Below are 21,576 nucleotides of genomic sequence, written 5' to 3'. Positions count from 1 at the left end.
CTCCCTCGCTCGTGCCCTCGCGCGCAGCGCTGCCCTCTCGCCCTCTCGCTCTCCTTCGCGCCCAGAGCACGCGCGCCCCCTCTCCTCGCTCGCGCTCGTCGCCCTTGCTGCGCACACACACGTTTGTGTGTGTGTGTGTGTGTTCGTATTCGATTTCTTTTTCGCCCAATCACAATTAATTCGTGGTTGTTCCGTGCTATAGGCCGGATTGGTATAATTCTCTTCTTCCTTACCTATTCTATTTAACTTCCGTATTTTAAATTATTATATTAATATTGTTTGAGTAATTAAAATGCTGGGAACCGGTTATGAATACCGTGGTTTGAGGATTTGTGTGTTGTGATTCATTAGGGTTGTTTTAATTATTAAAGGATGAATTTTCAGATTTGTTTATTTAATAAAGCATTGATTTTTATGATATTAAACTAGTGTTATTGGGATTTTCAAGTTAGGGTTTTAACCTAGACCTAATGAGTCAATTGATTAGCATAATTAGGTGATGATTTTAATTATGATAATCAATTATATTTTCAGATTTGAATAAAGGTTTAAAGTGTTGATTTTTATTGATTTTAAATGCGGAAAAAGTATATTTTTGTACTAGGGATTGATTTTGCAAATTGAGACGACTTTATTATTGAAAAACGATTGAATTCTAAAGTCTAAAGGAAGTTTTAATTTTTATAAAGTTGCTGGAAATTTAATGAACATGGAAATAATTTAAGTTTCATTATTTTGATGATAGGAGGTGATTTCTAGTTGAGTGCTCGTTATTGAAAAGTGGCCCCTACGCTTAGGTATTCAAGGTACGTACAAGTCTAGGGCGACTACACATTTTTGTCAATGACATTACATGATTGTTGATGATGTGAATTACATTATGTGAAATTATGTTTATTTTGGTGAACGAGCATGTGTTTTGTGATGTTGGATTTATTGAATTAATTGTTGAACAAGCATGTTGAAATTATTATGAGTATGGATTTCATTGTCAATCATGTTGTTCAATATTTATGCATGTATGGTTCAATTCACATGCAAGGGATGGATTAATTATTTGTATGCTATTGTACGGGATGTCTAGCATACTTTGAGCCATTTATTTGTACCTCGTTGTACTATTTATTTTACCACATGTGAAGGGTTAGCTCACGTAAGCCACCGCACATGTAGGGTTCAGTTGGGAATATTATGTATGAAATGAATTAGGATTTGTCGTGCAAGGGCACAACCCTCATGTTAATATGCATGATGTGGAGTCTCACTTTGGTGAGGAGGAACATGGTAGTAATATCACAAGTGTCTTGCTTGGTTGATCACAAGTTTTAAAGCATTAAAATAAGATTATTTTGGTTGTCGTTTATTAATTGTATGTATGCATGTTGTCGAGTCTTGAGTTCGCCTTTATTAAAATATTAATAAACGTAAAGTGCAACCGGAACAAGCTTCAAAACTCTTGGAACATATATACCTTGAGTAAGAACAATGGGGGGAGTCTTGCCGGAAAGCTCGTACTCCTACTAATGATACAAGACGTTGTTTCATTTATATTATGCGCAGGAATTCCGTCGGTATGGCCCGACACTCGGTATGGCCCGATTTTATTATTATTATATTTGGTGTATGGTTGGCTCCCATCACCTTTTCCCTTTGTGGATTATTCTTTTGGCCCGTTCGAAGCTTATTCTAATTAAATTGTGAGTCAAGAGTCGAGTCAAGAGTCGAGTCAAGAGTCGAGTCAAGAGTCGAGTCTTGTATCTCATGATTGTTTGATTTGTTATTATATGGCTTTTGCATGTTGATTAGTACTTAGTGAGTGATGCATGTTTTAGTTTCATTTCACTCTATTCTTGTAAGTACTCAGCTTTTGCTGACTACGTGCTTTATGTGTTTCCGGTCATGACCTTTGCCTTAATGACCCTATGATGATCCATCATTTGCACTTGCATTGTTGGGGAGTAGAATAATATAGCAGGTTGGTAGATCAAGTACGATCGAAATCATGTGGCTTGGGATGATTGAGAGAGTTGCATGTTTTCGTCTTTTGAAACTATTTTATTTAATATTTTAATTATGTTTGAAATGTTTGGATTATTTATATTTTGGGTTTTGGGCCATTATGGTTCCAAATTGTAGGAGGCCTCGATATTTTATTAATTATGGTTTTTAAAAGTTAGTTGACATTTAATTCCGCTGCGTAATTCTGGTAATAGCCTTAACCGTTATCACGGTGGCGGTAATGCTTTAGTAATTCCTTTATTTTAAGTTGGAAAATGGTTTTATAAAAGCAAGGAATTATTAGGGTGTTACAGTGGGCCTCGTGGCAATGGGCTGCGAGTGCTCGCGAGCTGCGCGCGCGCGCATGGCGCCCCTCGTGGGCTTCTGTGCGTGCGTGTGAGTGTTTGTGTTCATATACGAATCCTAAAGCTATCAGGATTCGATATATGATTAAATTCCTAATCCTAAAAGGATAAATTAATTAAATAAGAGTTCTAATAGGATTCTAGTTTAATTAATTCGTATCCTAGTAGGATTCCAGTTCCTTTTCCATACCTCTATAAATAGGTGCCTAGGGTCATAATTTATAGATACAATTGAAGTATTCAAAAGGTAAGATTTTGAAGAAAAAAAATCAGCCATACACTTGCACCTAATAGCCGAAATTCCTAAGCAACCTTAAGGGCGATTCTAGTTGGTCAAACTTAAGGCGGATCCGGACGTGCTGTGGACTATCTACGGAGGGACGGCACTTGGAGTCCTAAAGACTTGTTCTTGTTCGGTTCGGGCGCAGCTAGGGAGGGCACGCAACAAAGTGTATGCATCTAAACTATGCTAAATGATTATGTGTAAATAATATGTTTTCCTGGCTTTATGGTTTTTTCGCATGATTTATGTTTTGTCATATGAATCATAACCTATATAATAATAATAATAATAATATTAAGAAGAAGAATAATAATAATATAAGAATAATTATTTAATTATTATTATTATTATTATTATTATTATTATTTATTATTATTTGTTATTATTATTTATTATTATTATTATTATTATTATTATTATTATTTATTATTATTTGTTATTATTATTATTATTTATTATTATTATTATTATAAGAAAACACCAAAACGTTACATGCTTAACAAGCTACAAAGATCAAGTGGACTACAAGAAGTTGGAGGGGAGCCGAGATACAATCTGGGCCCCCACTCCTCTAGCTATGGCGAACCCGATCCTGCTGAAAATGTGGGCAGCAGCCCGCGCCCCAATGTCTTGAGCCCTGGAGTACGCCTGGACCCGCTTCAGCAAAGAAACTGCCCCTTTCTCTAATTCCCCAAAAGAAGAGAAGGAAAAAGGAAAGAAACCGTAACCCAAAGCCCTACAACGTGCCGCATACTTATCCAGCTTCCGCTGCGCTGCAACCGCCACAACCCGACCCGGAACGAAGCCTGACAACCCAGATTGCGTCATAGGAGAAGACCCAGTCAAGTCAACACACACATCTAGACCGCCATTATTATTATTATTATTATTATTATTATTATTATTATTATTATTGAAACTTATTGGAACTTATTAAAACTTGTTAGAACTTATTGAAACTTATATGAACTTATCTGAACTTATTGGAACTTAAACTTATTTTTTTAAGGTGAACAAAACACACCCATATATCTAGCTAAGTTGTTCCAATTATTATTTTTAAGCTAACATTTACTGGATATGAATGTCCATCGATACACCTGCGACATTCAGGTAATGGATGAGAGGATGGGCATGAGCATAATTTCCAACATGCACCTCAAATCCATCTCCTTTCTCTCTCCTTTCTGTTTCCCTCCCAATTCAAAACCAATCAAAACAAAACCTAATTTCACATTTTCCAGTACCACAACTAAACCCACAGACCCACCTTCAAATTACTCCAAAATTGAGATAAGGGTGTGTACAAATAGGACTTGCAGGAGGCAAGGATCACTGCAAGTTCTTGAAACCCTTTTGGGAATTTCACCAACCCATGTCTCTATCAATTCCTGCGGTTGTCTCGGCCGCTGCGGCAGCGGTCCTAACCTCGTCGTCTTGCCTCCTGCTGCCATGATCAGCCACTGTGGGACAGCGGCTCGTGCGGCCGAGCTTATTGTTGATGTATGTAGTTCTGGAGGAGCTGATAATAATGATGCTGATCTTGCTAGGAGGAGTTTGGATGCTCTTGCTATTAGGAAGAGGGCTGAAATTGAGTTTGAGAAGCACAATTTTTCTGAAGCAGAGACTTTATTTTCTCAGGTTAAATTTAAAATTTGTGATTATCCAATATGTTTTGTGTTACCCATGTACTAAATGTAATTGAAATTGGGTGGATTGCAAAAAATTAGATGGTGGTTTTTTATTTTTTAATTCTTTTTAATACAAAATGGTTAATATGCAATGGTTTAAGTATTATTGAATATTCTGTAACAAACAATTGATGTTGTGTACTTATGTTGGCTTGGCTGGTTTAACTTAGTGTGGAGTACTCAATGCTCAAATCTAGTTTAAGTGTTTAGATTATTGTAAGTTCTAATATTTTACGGAGTAAGAATTAGCTTTGTGCAAAACATAGGATTTGGTGCTAGATGATGATCAATATCGGATATCGCAATTTAGAAGGTGGACCATGGTGCTCATAGATCATGGTGCACCTTAAGAACACTGGTATATAATTGAAAGAACATCTGGTTACGAGAAAAGAACATGAGTATTTTTTTTTATTTAGGTTTTTAATAAGTAGTAAAATAATATATTATTTTTATAACAAAAAAGTGAAATATTATATCGCATGTTCTTTTGTCATAGTGTCATGTTCTTTTGCTTATGCACATATGTTCTTTTGGTGCACCATGCTCTATGTGCACCACGGTCCATAGTCCACGGATTGGATCGGATATGAAACAAATGACAAGATGGGAGATTTTGTATAAAATGTTGACGTTAAACTATTAAAGGAAACAGGGATTAATAACCAAACACCAAGCTATCATGTTTGCCATTTTGTCTCTCATGAACACAAAAATGCGACAGTAGCTGTTTTGGGATATAGTAAGCAGAAAGAACATTTTATTTGGTCATTTTTTGTCTTTTGAATGGTTGAAATGTGGTAATTAAATTATGGGAAATTTGTTAGAAAGAACATTTTATTTGGTCATTTTCTTGGGAAAGGACTTTTTGAAAAAAAGGTGGCTAAAAATGACCTTATATTACATTTCGGTTGTTGACTAGACATTTCATCAGAGAGCATTGACTTTTTTTTCGGGCGTTGACCTCCACGTGCAAAGTATGTGCCTCAGTTTTCTCCCTTTCTCCTCCCCAACCACCATGTCCATCATCCCACCATCATCCCATCACTATCACTATCCCGCCACCACCCCCTACACCCCCCACCCCCCCTTCCCTTCCCTTCACCCATATCTCTCTTTCTCTGCTTCATTCTCTCCCCTCGGACCCCTCCTCGTCTTAACCCACCGCCATCCACCCCTTGCAGCCTCCTTCTCAGTTCTCACCTATTGCAAACCTCCGTTGCCACCTGCCAGCGCGGCAGCGCCACCCATGACAAAACCAATTAGACGCAGCCACCAAGTCAATGCTCGGAATCTGACTAGGTCCTAGTCAACAAACTAAATGTGAGATAAGGTCCTAATTTGCCACCTTTCAAAAGGTCATTTCTCACAAAAGTGATCACATAAAAGGTTCTTTCTAACCAATTTTCTTTAAATTATGTAACTGTAAAACTAATAGAAAGATACCTTGGTGGTTGTTCTTTAAGGTTCATAGGAGAACATTGATTCTAGTCACCCACTTATTGTAGACTCTTGTTCTACTCACTTACTTAATGTTCTACTCACTTATTGTAGACTCTTGTTTCTAGTCAATTCTAGTCACCCACTTAATGTTCTACTCACTTATTGTAGACTCTTGTTTCTAGGAAAGTTTGAGAAACGTGAGTGTAGGAAACAGGTGGATAAAGTGAGAGAGAGAGAGAGTGTGACGACCGACGAGGTGAGTGATTGTAAGAAAAAAGTTTATAAAGTAAGGTGTTACCCAAAAAAGAATAAAGTAGAAGTTTGTAGAACTTTATGAAACACCCCAAAACAGAAACTGAGTAGAACATCACGAAAAGGAGGGAGTATTTTAGTACAAGACCGTATTTGTAAGTGGGATTATGTTTGAAGCATCTGCAGAATGCAGGGGGGAAGAGGTTCATTTTATATATGACTGGTAGTGGTATTTCTACCATAGTCGATCTAGTTCATTGATCAAGAGGTATTATGTTTGTAAAATCTTTTGCTGGGGAACATTACATGCATTTTGGGAAGCTGATCCAAACCTTTTCCGCCTGTTCATTGACATATTTCTTAGTAGTTTATATCAGCAAAGAAACACGTTACATGAAAAAGAAAATTGTTTGTTAATTATAGGTGCGTGCAAAAACTAAAAGCCCTTGAAGCTTCTTTCGTAATTATTTTGGTAATATGTACTGCATGTGGCTTGCAATATTTTTCTCTCTGAAACGAATCATCTACCGAGGTTATAGATTCGAGCAAATATTAATTTTCTCTTCAAGCAAAATTGTTGATACAGTGATATACTTCAGGACATAGTATATTTTTATGAATATAAGTTGGTAGAAGAGCTAACACTAGCCTGTTTGTTATTTCAGGCTATCGAGGCTAAACCAATCGGTGGAATTCATATTGCGTACAAGGGCAGGTTTGTGAAAGTGAATGTGTACTTGGCTTATTGCATGCAGAAGATAAGATCACCAGTTTCATTTTGTGAAAACATATCCTCTTAGGGAGAGGTAATAACGAATGAATTATGCTACATGACTTGTGAGTAAGATAGCTTCAGTATTCTGTGCTAGTTCAGCATGCTTTTTAGTTTTGCATTTGACTTCTACCATAGATCGTCACATTCACCTTTCAGTGTAGAAGCTGTCTTCGCTGAATAAGTGGGCATCCTGTCTCCTACTCAGGTCTGCTGTAAGGTTGGCAACAGACAACTTCAGTGGGGCTCTTGACGATGTTAGGGAAGCTCTAGTTTATGCCCCACATTATGCTGAGGTGGGTGTTAACTTGTGGTTCTAACTGTAGGTAGTTTCCTGGAAACTTGTGTTTTTTAAAAGTTCTTTGGATTGAAACCAACTTTTGGCGATTTTAATGTTCAGATTGAATCATAAATTAAAAAATAACCATACCTATAGTAATCATGTTGATTTTGAAAACTGACAACAAAACTGTAAACTATATTTTGTGGTTATTGTGTGTGGTTATTTTGTGCTGTTTCAGTATTGATTTATGTGGCTCTTGAAAGTGTTTTTTTGGCTTACCTAGACTGGAGTTTTGAGTGGCTGGTGGAAGTTAGTTTATCAGTGTGTCAGTGAGATAATACTGGGATTTAAGACATGTTTTTGGAAAAGATTAACTGGTGGACTTCAAAAGGAGATAAAGCTTCTGTAGGGAGTTTTGATAAATTGACCACTGAATTTGACTTAAATAATTGGGTGTCATTGCATTGTTTGGTTATTTTGATAAAATCATTGGGCGTCTGTAGAATATCTTATTGGGCCTTTGAAATACCACTTTGTTTGTGCTTGTTGAATATCGTCTTAAGGTACTTATATAGTAAAATTAACGCTTAAAGCGTGTCTGCTTGTGCACAAATTTTTGGTCATGCTGCACTTGAGTGTAGGTTTTAAACAAAGTGGAGCTTCAGAAGCTTTTCATCCCTAATTGTTGACTGTGATGCCATCCCTGTCATCCCTAATTTTTGTATTCACAGAATGTAGGTTCAGAGTGGATAATGAAAAAATAAGAACTAAATTAGCCTAACAAGGCAACACTATTTCCAGCGGAAAGAAAACCGGGAAATGCAAATGGAGGATGGATATCTGGCTTATGGAAATGGAAATGCAAAGATTCATGTTTTTCCTGAGGATAACGATGAGAAACGGTATTTAGTTGCGTTTGGGTACTGTTTATCAGGAAAGCACCTAGGACAACAAGGGATCTATAGATTAACAATTCAAATACAACAACAACAACAACGCCTTAGTCCCAAAATGATTTGGGGTCGGCTAATATGAATCGTCGTAGGAGATCGTCATCGTCACCAATCAAACCAGAAAGGAGCAGGAAGTAAAAAAAGAAAAAACAAGGAAGAGAAAGTGGAATTAATGAAAGTAAGATAAGAGGAAAATGTATATACATATTATAGAAGAATATTGTAAGAGATAATAAAAAATAAGCAAAGTTTAAAATAAATGAATAAGTAAAATAAGTATATTTCATAATAGCATGTAAAATTAAAAAAAATTTAAAGAATTTTAAAAATAAAATAAAAAATAAAAATAAAAGGAAATTCCCAAACTCATTAAAAATTTGTGTTCATTAAGCAACTATGACTCTACGAGGCATCTTGCTTTTCTGCATGTCACTGTGAGGAGAGCGCACAGTGCAAATTTTACACTGGCTAACCACACCTGCCCAGTTCTAGATTTTGAATGATGTTAGTTTAGTTCTAATCATATCCAAATTAGGAGAATATTGCAAATCTTTCTTCTTCTTCTTCTTTTTTTTTTTTGAAAAAAGTAAGCTACTATGAAACGGAACTTAAATACATTTCAGGTTTCATCGGTTTAAATGTGTATTCTAGAAAGCTCCTTGGCTTTGGATATGGGTAATGTGTGTCTTGTATGCGTATATTTCTGTATATTGGACCTAGTGAAATTTGAGAGTATAACATTTCGACCTCGTGGTTGTATTAACACTTTGACTTATTCCAAATTGTTGTGGGGAGGAATCAATATAATGGAGACTTGAACACTTTAAAAGCATGATTTTTTGAAATTTTGTGTGAAATTCCCTGCAATCATACATCTTTTTTATGGCATTCTGTTGGAGAAATCTGATAGTTTTCAAAATCTTAGGCTTATATTTGCCAAGGTGATATTTTTCTAGCAATGGATCAACTAGAAGCTGCTTCGGAATCGTATGCCATAGCTCTGGAGAAAGATCCTTCTCTCCGTCGTTCTAAAGCTTTTAAGGTAAGTTCAATAAGAACATTTTGTATGTTTTAGTCAGTCAGTGTCCTATGTTTTTTCAGCTAGCTAGTGTTGCATGCGACATAAGTAGGATACCTTGTACTACTATTAAGGGCTTTGGGAAGGAGCATACCTTCTAGGAAGGGCTTCCCCAAGGACTACAAGACAGAACCACAAATTAGGTATTCAAGCCTTGAAATACTTAGGTAGTGTTCTCTTCCCCTAAATTTCACTTATCTTATCTTAAATTTTTGGCCCTGAATTTATCTTATTTTATTCTTATCTTATTCACCCTTACCTTATCTTATCTTATTTGAACTTATTGACCCTTATCTTATCTTATCTTATCTTATCTAATATTTACATTACCTCATCTTATCTTATTTTGTTGGCCTTGAACTTATCTTATCTTATTGACCCTGGACCATGGTATAAAAACTCGGCCGAGTTAACTCGGATCGCCCGAGTTAACTCGGATTTCAAAGTTGGCGATACGATATTTGCCGAGTTATCTCGTTGTTTTCAAATACGGCGATATTTAGCCCGATTCGACCGTTACGTGCAAAAATCGGCCGATTCAACCGTTCCCACAAAAAAATCGCCCGAGTTTAACTGCTTTCCGGCGAGGCTTCTGAGTTCTCCATGAAAGTCGATTTTGAGTTTTGAGTTCTCCATGAAAGTGACTGCATTCAGATCTGTGTTGGTTTTGCATTTTTTCAAGGGGTAAATTTTTTTGGGTGGTGGGCTGTAGCCTGTAGGACAGCTGGCTAGCTTTACTAATTGACTTACTGGTTGTAGGAGTAGGACAGGACAGCTGTATGGCACTCATATGTTATTCCTGCATTATTTACTCTATAAAATATAAGGTAATATAATTTAATGTCTTTTATTTAACTTTTAACCTCTGACTGACCCCACCATAGAATTAAAAAATGGAACTCTTTTCTCCAGAATCACGTGATGGTGCTTGTGCAAGGAATTTTTTTTTTTTCTAAACTTTTAAAATCATGACATGTAACTTTTTCCATGTACCAAATAAAGGTACTACTGTAGTCTAGTAGTCTAGTAGTCTAGTAGTCTAGTAGTCTGTATATATTTTCATTAGGCAACCAAAGGGAATACTATTATTCTATTAATCTTTATTACCTATAAAATCATTAAATCAAATTCCTACCGCGACAACCGCAACACGGTCCGCGATCAACGCATCAGTTCCGTTACCGTGACACCGCGACCGTTTCCGCAACCGCGACCGAGTTTTCAATCTATGCCCTGGACTTATCTTATCTTATCTGAACTTATTGTTCCTTATTTTATCTTATCTTATTTTATTAGACCTGAAATAAGTGAAAATAAGGTGAAGAAAACAGAGCCTTAGAACGAATGAAACCAATTTACACAATTACTACTAACTTAATTTCTTAGGCATCACTGTTAAAATAATGGCCTCTCCTCTCACTTAATAAACATAGGTTCATATTAATTTACTATATAATTCAAATTCTATTATTAGTGTTAAATTATCTCTCATTTAAAAGAGGTGTAGAGAGAAAATCTCTCTCTACCTTTATTTCTTTAAGTAATTGATGTAGTATATATATATGTCGTAAGAGAGAATATAAACATAACACAATTTTGTTCTTTAATATTTTCTCTCCAATTCTATCTCCACATTTTTTGCACAATTTAGCACAAAGCCTCTTACAAGGCTAACAATTGGTACCAGAGCCATTGATCCTCCATTTTAATAAATTAAAAAAAAAAAACTTTGAGCAACATTTTCCACCCGCTTCCGCATGGCAACTCAAAGTATTAATCATCAACTCGTCCCTATTTTCAATGGTGAAAACTATGAATTTTGGGTTGTAAAAATGAAAACAATACTTAAGTCAAGAGATCTTTGGGACATTGTAGAGAATGGCCCCGCAAAAAGTGCTCCCACAACCTCAGAAACTTCCGCAACCGGTGGTGAACCTTCTAAGGAGGAAATCATCAAGGATCAAAATGCATTGCAAATTCTGCAAAATGCTATGACAGATCCTATATTTTCGAGAATAGTCACTGCTAAAACGGCAAAAGAGGCTTGGGATACGCTTAACACCGAATTTCAAGGAAGTGCCCAAGTTAGAGGCATAAAACTTCAAACCTTGAGAGCAGAGTTCGAAAACTTGGTAATGTCTAATGATGAGAATATTAATCGATACTTCTCACGAGTTACAGGCATTGCCAATCAAATGAGGATATATGGAGAAGATGTTAGAGAGGAAAGAATTGTTTCCAAAATGCTCAGCACCGTAACGAAGAAGTATGACACTCATGTAGTCCTGTTAGTGTTATCCAAAGTACAAAAGATTTATCAACGTTGACTGCATTGGAAATGATTGGTTTATTAAAGCCCAAGAACAAAGGGATAAAAGTAGACCGGATCATTGTTCATCCGGAAAAGCTTTCAAGCAAACCAAAAAGGACATAGCAAAAAATTTGATGAAAAATATAGTTCTAACAATTCTGGAGGAGGGAATAAAGGAAAATACCCTCCATGTAGGATTTGCAAGAGAACTAACAATCTGGAAAAAGATTGTAGATGGAAAGGAAAACCTCAATGCAACTTTTGTAAGATGTTTGGGCATATCGAGAAGGATTGTAGAAAGAAGGCAAAACAAGCTCAAGCCCAAATTTCTGAGTGTGATGATGAATATCATCTATTATGTGCATACCACGCGTCCACGCAACACAAACCTTTAATGATGATGTGTGGTTGGTTGATAGTGGATGTAGTAATCATATGACAAAGAATTCATCTTGCTTCATTAGTCTAGATAATTCAGTACGAATCCCTATTAGGATGGGTAATGGAGCAATTGTCCAATCAGACGGTAAAGGTACTATTGCCATAGAAACTACTAAAGGAAGAAGATTAATTAAAGATGTTTTATATGTTCCCAAATTAGGCAAGAACCTGCTCAGTGTTCCTTAGATGATGAAGAATGGATATTTCGTTCACTTTGTAGGTAACACTTGCAAGATTCTTGATCCTTCCGATAAGGAGATTGCAAAAGTGCCAATGACAAGCAAGAGTTTTCCCGTGAAATGGTCATATTCAACATATTATGCGTACAAAGCTGAAAGCAATGAGACATATTGGTTATGGCATCGAAGGTTAGGTCATAGCAATACATAATCTCTCCGTCTGTTATCCAAAAACCAGTTTGTCAAAGATATTCCAATACTATATGAGTGTAAAGATCTTTCTGGAACATGCCAGCTTGGGAAGATGCACAAATTTCCATTTCCTAAGGATGGAGCATGAGAGCGACCAGAAAATTTGAACTTGTGCACACAGATGTTTGTGGCCCTATGAAGACCCTTTCAATGGATGGAAGTAAGTATTTTATTATTTTTATAGACGATTTGACGAGAATGACTTGGGTATACTTTATGAGAGAAAAGTCACAAGTCTTCTCTTCCTTAAATGGAAAAATCTTGTGGAGAATCAAAGTGGATATTCGCTAAAATCCATAAGAAGCGATAATGGCACGGAGTATACCTCTAAAAATTTTGATAAATTTTGTCACGATGAAGAAGTTGAGCATCAACTTACAGTTACATATACACCCCCAACAAAATGGTGTTTCCAAAAGGAAAAATAGGACTGTAATGGAAATGGCTAGATGTTTTCTTGAAGAGAAAGGACTTCCAAAGAAGTTATGGGCAGAAGCAGTATACACCTCGGTTTATATACAAAATCAAGGAATGACCAAGGCTGTGAAAAGCATGATACCTCTAGAATCTTGGTCTGGGTATAAGCCATCAATAAAACATTTCCGTGTGTTCGGGAGCATATGTTATTTTCACGTTCAAGATCAGAAACGGAACAAGCTAGATGCTAAAGCTAAGAAAGGAATATTTATTGGTTATAGTTCTCAATCAAAAGGTTACATAATTCTCAATCTAGAAAATGAGAAAGTTGTCATAAGTCGAGATGTTACTTTTGACGAGGATGCATTGTGGAATTGGGAAACAAAGAAAGAAGAAAAAAGACACATAAATATTCCAATAATAGGAACAACTTCCTTACAAAATGAAAGCGAAGTTGATTTACCTCATACACCATTAAGTTCACCTCGAGCACCACCCTCTTCTCAGATTACACCAGATAATATGAATGGCACTGGTCCTAGAGGAAAGAAGTCCATCACAGAGTTGTATGAAAGATTTCCGGAGATTAATGATATTGAAGATTCAGAATCTTGTCATGTAGCAATCATTGAGCCCACTCATTATAATGAAGTTGTTCAATTTTCAGAATGGAGGGCGGCCATGAAAGAAAAAATTCGAATGATTAAAAAACATGAAACTTGGGAACTAGTTGAGAAACCCCCTCATAAGAAAGCCATTGGAGTCAAGTGGATTTACAAGATCAAATTCAATCCCGATGACACCATATTAAAGTATAAAGCAAGACTTGTCGTCAAGGGTTATTCTCAACAATTCGGCATCGATTATAATAAGACATTCGCGCCTGTTTCAAGACATGACACTATTCGAGCTGTTTTAGCCCTAGCTGCCTCAAGGGATGGAAGGTACATCAAATGGATGTCAAATCAACATTCCTCAGTGGGTATTTGAAAGAGGAGATAGATGGTCAACAACCGCTTGGATTCGAAGTGAACGAGCAATTTGACAAGTCTTGAAGCTCAAAAAGGCCCTTATATGGTCTAAAGCAAGCTCCAAGAGCTTGGTACAGCAGAATTGATGATTATTTCACTCAGGAAGGGTTTTGAAAAAAGTATAAGTGAGCATACCCTTTATGTTAAGAAACATAAGAATAGTTCAGAAGGAATTTTCATAGATTTACTAAAGAAATTCATGTTGGAGAATTGCAATCCTGTGACAACTCCACTTCAAGTTAATGAGAAGTTGTCCAAGGATGATGGGCACAAGAAGGCAGATGAGAGAATCTACAGAAGCATAATTGGAAGCTTACTCTATCTTACTGCAACTAGACCTGATATTATGTTTGCAGCAAGTTTCCTCTCTAGATTTATGCAGAATACAAGCCAACTTCACTTAGGAGCTGCTAAAAGACTCTTAAGATACGTGAAGGGAACCACAGGCTATGGCATTCAATTTCAGACCTCTAACAATCCAAGAGTAGTTGGTTATACCGACAGTGATTGGGCAGGTTCTCAAGATGATATGAGAAGCACCTCAGGTTACACATTTACACTAGGAAATGGTGTGTTTTCGTCTCAGAAACAAGACACAATTGCCCAACTACAGCCGGAGCAAAATATATTGCAGCTTGTGCAGCTGTGAATCAAGCAATATGGCTAAGAAAGATTATGTCGGACCTCAGTGAAATTCAAGGAGGAGCTACTATCATTCATTGTTATAATAAGTCAGCAATAGACATTGCTAAAAATCCAGTTTTTCATCGAAAAACCAAGCATATAAAAGTAAAGTATCACTTCATAAGAGAAGTAGAGAATGAAGGTGAAGTTAAACTTGTTCATTGCAAGGGAGATCGGAGATGATCAAGTTGCAGACATTTTCACCAAACCTCTTCCAAAGGGTAGATTCGAGATACTAAGAAACATGCTTGGGATGAGAGAGAAGAGTTCCAAGGAGGAGTGTTAAAATAATGGCCTCTCCTCTCACTTAATAAACATAGGTTCATATTAATTTACTATATAATTCAAACTCTATTATTAGTGTTAAATTATCTCTCATTTAAAAGAGGTGTAGAGAGAAGATCTCTCCTTTATTTCTTTAAGTAATTGATGTAGTATATATAGGGGTTGTTTGGTTGACATCTAAAAATGGTGGAAGTGAAAATTCATGGGAATTCATAAATTGGCTACTTGTTTGGTTGACATAAAAAAGTAAAAATGGAGTAAGTTGAAATTCATGGGAATTTTGAGTTCTTACAAAACATGGGAAGTAAATTACCTAGTCCCCCCTTGATTAATCAAAGTTCATGGGAATTTCTAATTCCCATGTTGTCAACCAAACAATTTTAAGAAATTCCCATGAATTGAACATGGGAACTATTGTCCCTTGAATTATAACTTCCTATGGGAATGAAATGTCAACCGAACAAGCCCATATATGTCTTAAGAGAGAATAAAAACATAACACATTTTTGTTCTTTAATATTTTCTCTCCAATTCTATCTCCACATTTTTTGCACAATTTAGCACAAAGCCTCTTACAAGGCTAACAGTCACAGCCACAATTCTAAACGGACTCTAGTTTTTGACCGATAGAAGATGATATGCAAACGAAATCCATAACATAATGAATGCTGGAAATGGGTATTTTGATGATGATGCAGCTGCTGTATGTTGAAATGTGTTGTGACTGGTAACTACATCTCTGCTCTTATGACCTTAATTACATTGGCCTTGCCTCTTGACTCATCAAAAGTGTACCAAGGATTAGCTTTCTGGTGTTTCATATTTACTGCTCTTTAAAAGTGTCAACTGACAAGAGCTACATTTTTCTTGTACAGGCTCGAGTTCAGAGGCTTCAAGAGATAACACTTGTGTAGCTATGTCTTGACTTGCTAAGATATTTCTCAAGTGACTAAGGATGAAGATCTTACAATGTTGTTCAGGTTTGATTTCTTGTTAATTTAATTTAACTGTCTATAGAATTTGGTTCTGTAATCTGTATATAAAGATAAGTACACTTTGTTTATCAATCTTTGCCAACATAATAGACTGTTTTGCGCTCTGTCCATCTGTTATTGTTTGTTTGTTTGTTTATTTTGAACTGTTTGTTTTCTCGCTGCGTCACTCACATTGATGTTTAGCTCCAAACAGAAACATCTTTCCTGTTGTGAATGTAATTCTGCTTCCTGCTATTTTTTGGGGAGTTTTCTCCTTACGTGGCTTTGAAATAACACACCTTATCCAGAAAAACTTCGATACAGTAATTATGTTTGAATGAAGGTGTATATGTAACATATTCAGAAAATGAGGTTGGCAATGCAGGTAGTTTGTTGAAAGGTAAACTCAAAGAAATGGCTGAATCAAAATATTGGGATTAAACGAGAGCAGAGTCAATGATTTAGTAGTACTTAATTTGTAAGGGGCAACCACATCAAGTAATACAATTAACAGTTAAATATATGTTGTAGTTTATCTCAATATTCTCGCTCGGGGATGTGTAGTGGTTGGAAAGTATGAAACGAGCCTAGAAAAGCCGATTTCCATCGAAATATTTGATATTAATTATAGGTGAGTTTAACAAAATCACGCTTAACAAGATAATATTTGGACATACCAGCCTAGGTTCTCATTAACTTGACTAAAGCGAATCGATCACCAGTTTCTAGCAAATTTAATGTTCTAATATGTATGAAAATCCGCCAAAGTTGGATCATGCTATGATTTTCTATACGAAAATGATCCTTGTATTGAATATTTTCTAAAGCTAAAATCAATTTAAATAAGTGCAATTTTCCCAAATCCGGAACTCTATTCGGTTTTCGATTCCAAGCCTTATCCATGAGTCATGATCTTTCTAAACCGATCCTTATATATTTGGTGGCGACTTCGTCGAAGTTCAATGTTCTAAGCCATAAGGGCATCTATTAAGGATAGTATATCAAGGAGATATCAATAGCATCCTTCTTGAATTTTGATTTTTCAATGTTCAAAACCAATTAACGTTATTAAATATGATTCTTGTGGTTGGCTCCCCTCAAGGGTTGGATTGTAAAAACATCAATTCATCTCTTGTCAATGACTTTTGACAAATCGGTCCAAGTTTGATGCATTTAGCGATTTTCAAACGAATTTTGCTAAACCGATTTCACGAGAAGCTCCAAGTCCGAAAGAAGGGAGAAATCGGTAGCTCCCTACAGTTACGATTTTATTACTTTTAGTTATGTTTTACATTAGTTTAATTAATACTAAAAGTAACAAATTTCTGAGTTTTAGTTAATATTTTTTGAGTTTTTAGTTTTAGTTAACAAATTTAAAGGATGATGTCAGCATGATGCGCGGGGTTTTTTCCTTAGCATTTCTGTGAGGCGGTCTTACATAATGGAACTTTACCAAGAATTGATGAGAGTCAGGTAGATTTGTCTACCAGTACAACATAGTACTCTGTAGCTTAGTAGTACTAGTAATGGATTATATTTCTTTGAAACTTAGTGTCTCGTGAATTTATCGTTTGCCTTTGATCTGAAATTTATTGTCTGACGAACTTATTTAAAATTAATTGTGAAATGAACTTGGGTAGTGGCGTGGTGCCTACGTAAACTAATTAATACTCCGTACTGGAATTGTATTATATTTTTATGATGAAAGTAAAAATTAATGATTGAGAATAAACGATATGAAATTACCAGCATCTCTTACTCCGTAGTAGCCTAGTTAATAATATCCTTAATTAACAACAGACCTTGATGGGTGTGGTTTGCAAAGGAATAAGAGTTGAGAATTCTTAAGTTTATCCCAAAACCTAGAAATTCTCACACCTTTTCTAGGAATGTTTATTTCTTTATCTTCTTGTTTGTTGTCTTGTTTATGCATAAGCTGCTGATAATAGTCTCTGTTCCTCTTCTCTAAAGAGTAAATCTTCCCCTGCAGGTCCTCGATTTTACGGCTAAGCATGCAGACTCGATGATCCTCCCTCATCTTTAACACATACATTGAATCTAAGGCTAACCTTTTGTTCTCGTCGATCAGAACACATACTTTATACCTTAAACCTGCATTTTCATTCAGAAGAATCAACCTTTCGGATTCTAGTACCTCCAGTAGACTCCTCTGCAACTCTATCTTTCTTGAAGAATCATTGACTTGTTTCTCCATTACCAATAGCTCATCAACTATTAGATCATACTGCACATTTTTAATGACTAACTCTGATATCATCTCATCATGAGAAATAGCTGTAGTTGATGGTAATTGGTATGAAAGTGAGCTTTCAGCATCAGATTGGAAATCTTCTGATGAAACAGTTGTGGTATTGTCAGAGGAAGAATGAGATTGATAATTGTGATGCTTGTGTAGAGATTGACAGTAACGTTCCGCCAACGAAATGTAGGCGTTGTAGAGATCTAAGAGGAGAGATAACAATTGGGGTCGTTCCTGGTAATAACACTCTGCTCTTTCACCAAATGTGTCTCCTTTGCCTTCATCATTTTCATTACTAGACCTATGGACTAACATTCTTATCTTCTGCTCCATATCTGCAACCAACACAATATAGGATACTTTATCACAATTATTAACCCTACACTCTATTCACAAACTTGACAATTTTGTGCTGTTATTCTTTTAAAACTCATTTATTTTCCAAACAAAGTTCGCATGACTCCACTCTAATCGCTACTTTCATCCTCTATTCAGGTATACACAATTCCAAAATAAAAGGGGAAATAATACGGATTACTACTATGTATTAATGTGATTATAACTCACTCCGTCCCTTTTTCTTCCATGCGTATTCCCTTGGGTATTTATTTTGTTCTTTATTTTGAAAGTCTTTCCTCTTTATATTTTCACATAAATACCTTAATATTTTGTCAAAATTTATGCCAAAGGTTTTTTAACCAATTAAATTCATTCATTGCGACATTTAATCTCTCACACTTTTTCATTGAAACATTAAATATTTTTCATTTTTCCAATGTCAGATTTTTAATAAAAGTGAACATTGTAAATAAATGTAATTTGCTTTTTTTTTTTTATAAAAAAAAAGTGGTTAAATGGCATGCATAATACAAACTTAAATAATAAAAAAGGACAGAAGGAGTAGTAAATTTTTTTTTTTTTTTTGATGAAAAGTTGTAAATTTCTTTTCTAAAATAAATGTAAAAAAAGTAAAGAAAATTATACTTAAAGAAAGAAAGGGTTTGAAAATGATGTGTTTTGTTTGAAGCTCTTTAAAGCTTGCAGGTTCCTTTTCCCGCCGTTGCAAGGCACTTAGTCAAGAAAAGGAGTTTAAAAATTCAAACTGATCTGACAAAAGAATGCTTTAAAGGGAAAAATACAGATAAAAGCACAAAGAATAGAGAGGTCTTATTCCAAGGACAATTTGCCAAATGACAACAAAAGTTGAGTTAATTACTTAATTTGATGCAAGTTCTGCACCAATATTGCCATATCGGGGACAACTAAACATGGCGATATGGTCAGCTCAATTACAAGCGGTTTACGTTTGAATCTATTTTTGCCTATCCATACAAGTTTAGACTATCATGATTCATTATATGATAATCCATACAAGTTTAGACTATCATGATTCATTATATGATAATTCATACAAGTTTTAGAATATAAGGAGTATTGTTTTTGTTCCAGTCAAAATTGAACAGTGTAATTCTAAGCTCATTCTAGAATGTGTGTACTCTATGGACATCTTAGGAAGCTAGCACATTTGCATATGTATACGTTAATTTCACATCTTTTGCAAAACTTTGGGGAAAAGGCTATTTGTAATCCTAGTTACCATACTCTTCTAACAATAACACGAAGTATGTTGATAAAGTCTAGACAAATCATGGAATGTGTATAGGTGATAAATTACTACTCCGTAAATAACTTAAACAAGATTATTCTCACTCGGGGTGTTTTATTACGATGGTAAAACTAAAAGAAAAAAACCAAACTCGGTAGTTGATAAAAAAAACAAAAAAATAGGTCCAAATCAAAATTTAATTTTGAAGCGAACAAGCCAAAAGCCAAAAAAAATACTTTGCCTACTACTCGAAGAGGCACATGACACAACAAAGTAGATCCACAAAAATAGAAGCCACATCTAAAACGGGAGTAGATGACTAGATTGTCAATTTGATACTATTACTGCCCATAATTAACTGTTAACTCAACATTTGTCTAATTTAAGAACCTTCCTAGTTCCTACTATACACTACCAAAATAAAAAAAAATAAAAAAAAGTAGGAAAACTTAATGGCAATTACCAGAAAGAGTGGTCATTAACCACGCCGGCTTACTACAACACGATGGCCGCCGCAAATCCATCTGAATTGACAAACCTCCACTTTCGTCAACTGTTTTCCATCGCTTCATTATCGGCCTCTTCAAGAAGAAGTTAGTATAACAAAATATTATTGATTGAGTATTAATTGTGATCATATGCCTTTATTTATATTACAAAATAAATATCCTACTCTGTGTAGATTTTCCAAATTAAATAGACTTTTATCTTATATCATATAATTCACATATAATTACATGCGATATTATATCATCTAGGATAATTATTGTTATCCTAAATATTCTAGGAAGTAAAAATTGTTTAGGTGACAAGCTGGCTAGGCGTACCCTTGTTCACTCCATGTCTCCATCAACTTAACAAGTTTACTACTTTAGCAATATTGAACCACGAGTACAACTTGTACAAGTCACATAACATGATAGACAGATGACCACAAAATATTTGGTTGAAAATTCAAAGCAAATGGCAAAAATAAAAAGCAATAAATTGATGACTTGAATTTAGGCGAGAGAAAGAACATCGAGTTAAACTGTATATCTCGAGGAAACAGGACCATTTAATACACCAGTGAATCCAATACTACCAACTGTTTGCTCTAATCCCCATTTTCTTCCCATGACGCTATTAAAAACATCCTCATCATTTTTTTTTTTAGTAAATTTTGCACAAACGTGATTGAACTCATAAATTGCAATTAGAATAACAATATATTTGATGTGCTATGGAGGAAGGAAAAAAAAAAGTTCAACCAAAAATCCTTGTTCGAATTTGAAAAATATGAAAAACAGAGAACGTAGATAATGTAGTGATAATGTAATTTGAACAAATAATGTGACCAGATCGGGAATCCAATAAGCTAGAAATGAAGTACAAGGAGCATAAACAGAGCAAAAGGCAGTGAATTACAAATTGATGAACATATAAAGTATGATTAAAATTGATAAAATAATTTAGAATTTCATGATCAATGAAAGAATAGAGGAAACAATGAATAGGAACAGTAATACTCACAAGAGAATGTAGTTTGTTGTACGAATTTGAAATAAATGTTGAGGGGGAGAGGAAGAATAAGGGAGGAGAGAGAAAAGGAGAGTGAAATTTTCTGGAAAATTGAAATGAAGAAAGGGGAGTTTGTGTGGTTTTTGAGTTTAGGAGAAGGCATAAAATGTAGGCGTAGTCGTTATCACCGGAATTGAGTTCTGTATTGGTCGTGCGTGACTGGGATTGACTTATGTAGACTTTTTTCTAGACTTGGACAGCACGTTATAGGCTCACTATCCTATAGCCGATGGATGACTCAAATTTTTGGGTCATCAAATAAATAAGAATTACTTATTTCGTCTCTTTTTGTTCTTTACGTTTGCTATTTTGCACGCGTTTTAACGACTATTTAATATAGATTGAGATCTCTCTATTTTTTATTTAAACAAGGCAAATTACGTTTATTTATAATGTTTTCACTTTTATCAAAATTCTGATATTGGGAAAATGAGAAGAAAAAAAAAATTTAAGGGAAA

The 21,576-nt window shown here is 35.3% G+C and overlaps 2 protein-coding genes across 7 annotated transcripts; one reads left to right on the top strand and one right to left on the bottom strand.

Annotated features, from left to right (window-relative positions):
- The first annotated feature begins 3,709 nt into the window (after positions 1 to 3,709).
- On the top strand, positions 3,710 to 18,109 carry LOC110806110 (uncharacterized). Of its 5 annotated transcripts, XR_008927852.1 has the most exons (6): positions 3,711 to 4,287; positions 6,698 to 6,747; positions 7,013 to 7,100; positions 8,966 to 9,082; positions 15,594 to 15,698; positions 17,683 to 18,109. XR_008927852.1 is itself a non-coding variant. In XM_056836853.1 (5 exons), exons 1-5 carry the CDS (start codon positions 3,727 to 3,729, stop codon positions 15,630 to 15,632), a joined length of 855 nt encoding a protein of 284 aa, XP_056692831.1. In that variant the 5' UTR covers positions 3,711 to 3,726; the 3' UTR covers positions 15,633 to 15,823. The 5 variants fall into 5 exon arrangements, 3 of the variants coding, with proteins under 3 accessions (XP_056692833.1, XP_056692832.1, XP_056692831.1); XM_056836853.1 differs by lacking the exon at positions 17,683 to 18,109 and having other exon boundaries at positions 15,594 to 15,823; XR_008927853.1 differs by lacking the exons at positions 15,594 to 15,698; positions 17,683 to 18,109 and having other exon boundaries at positions 3,710 to 4,287; positions 6,698 to 6,838; positions 8,966 to 9,017.
- LOC110806109 (kinase-interacting family protein-like) lies at positions 17,368 to 21,269 on the bottom strand. Of its 2 annotated transcripts, XM_022011750.2 has the most exons (3): positions 21,071 to 21,268; positions 20,022 to 20,139; positions 17,368 to 18,287 (listed from the first exon to the last, which is right to left on the bottom strand). In XM_022011750.2, the coding sequence occupies exons 2-3, from the start codon at positions 20,128 to 20,130 to the stop codon at positions 17,479 to 17,481; spliced, it is 918 nt and encodes a 305-aa protein (XP_021867442.1). In that variant the 5' UTR covers positions 20,131 to 20,139; positions 21,071 to 21,268; the 3' UTR covers positions 17,368 to 17,478. The 2 variants fall into 2 exon arrangements, with proteins under 2 accessions (XP_021867442.1, XP_021867441.1); XM_022011749.2 differs by having other exon boundaries at positions 20,022 to 21,269.
- Between the last annotated feature and the right edge of the window lie 307 nt (positions 21,270 to 21,576).

The sequence above is a fragment of the Spinacia oleracea genome, chromosome 2 (assembly GCF_020520425.1).
Source record: "Spinacia oleracea cultivar Varoflay chromosome 2, BTI_SOV_V1, whole genome shotgun sequence".
Lineage (NCBI taxonomy): Eukaryota > Viridiplantae > Streptophyta > Magnoliopsida > Caryophyllales > Amaranthaceae > Spinacia > Spinacia oleracea.
This window is presented reverse-complemented; position numbering and strand designations above follow the sequence as displayed.

Excerpts from the sequence above, each read along its gene's own strand:
- LOC110806109 (XM_022011749.2), bottom strand. The coding sequence starts at position 20,196 with ATGATCACAATTAATACTCAATCAATAATATTTTGTTATACTAACTTC. Across the intron at positions 18,288-20,021 it reads GTTAATGACCACTCTTTCTG|ATATGGAGCAGAAGATAAGA; the intron begins GTAATTGCCATT and ends TGTTGGTTGCAG.
- LOC110806110 (XM_056836853.1), top strand. The coding sequence starts at position 3,727 with ATGAATGTCCATCGATACACCTGCGACATTCAGGTAATGGATGAGAGG. Across the intron at positions 6,748-7,012 it reads CATATTGCGTACAAGGGCAG|GTCTGCTGTAAGGTTGGCAA; the intron begins GTTTGTGAAAGT and ends TCTCCTACTCAG. Across the intron at positions 7,101-8,965 it reads ATGCCCCACATTATGCTGAG|GCTTATATTTGCCAAGGTGA; the intron begins GTGGGTGTTAAC and ends TCAAAATCTTAG.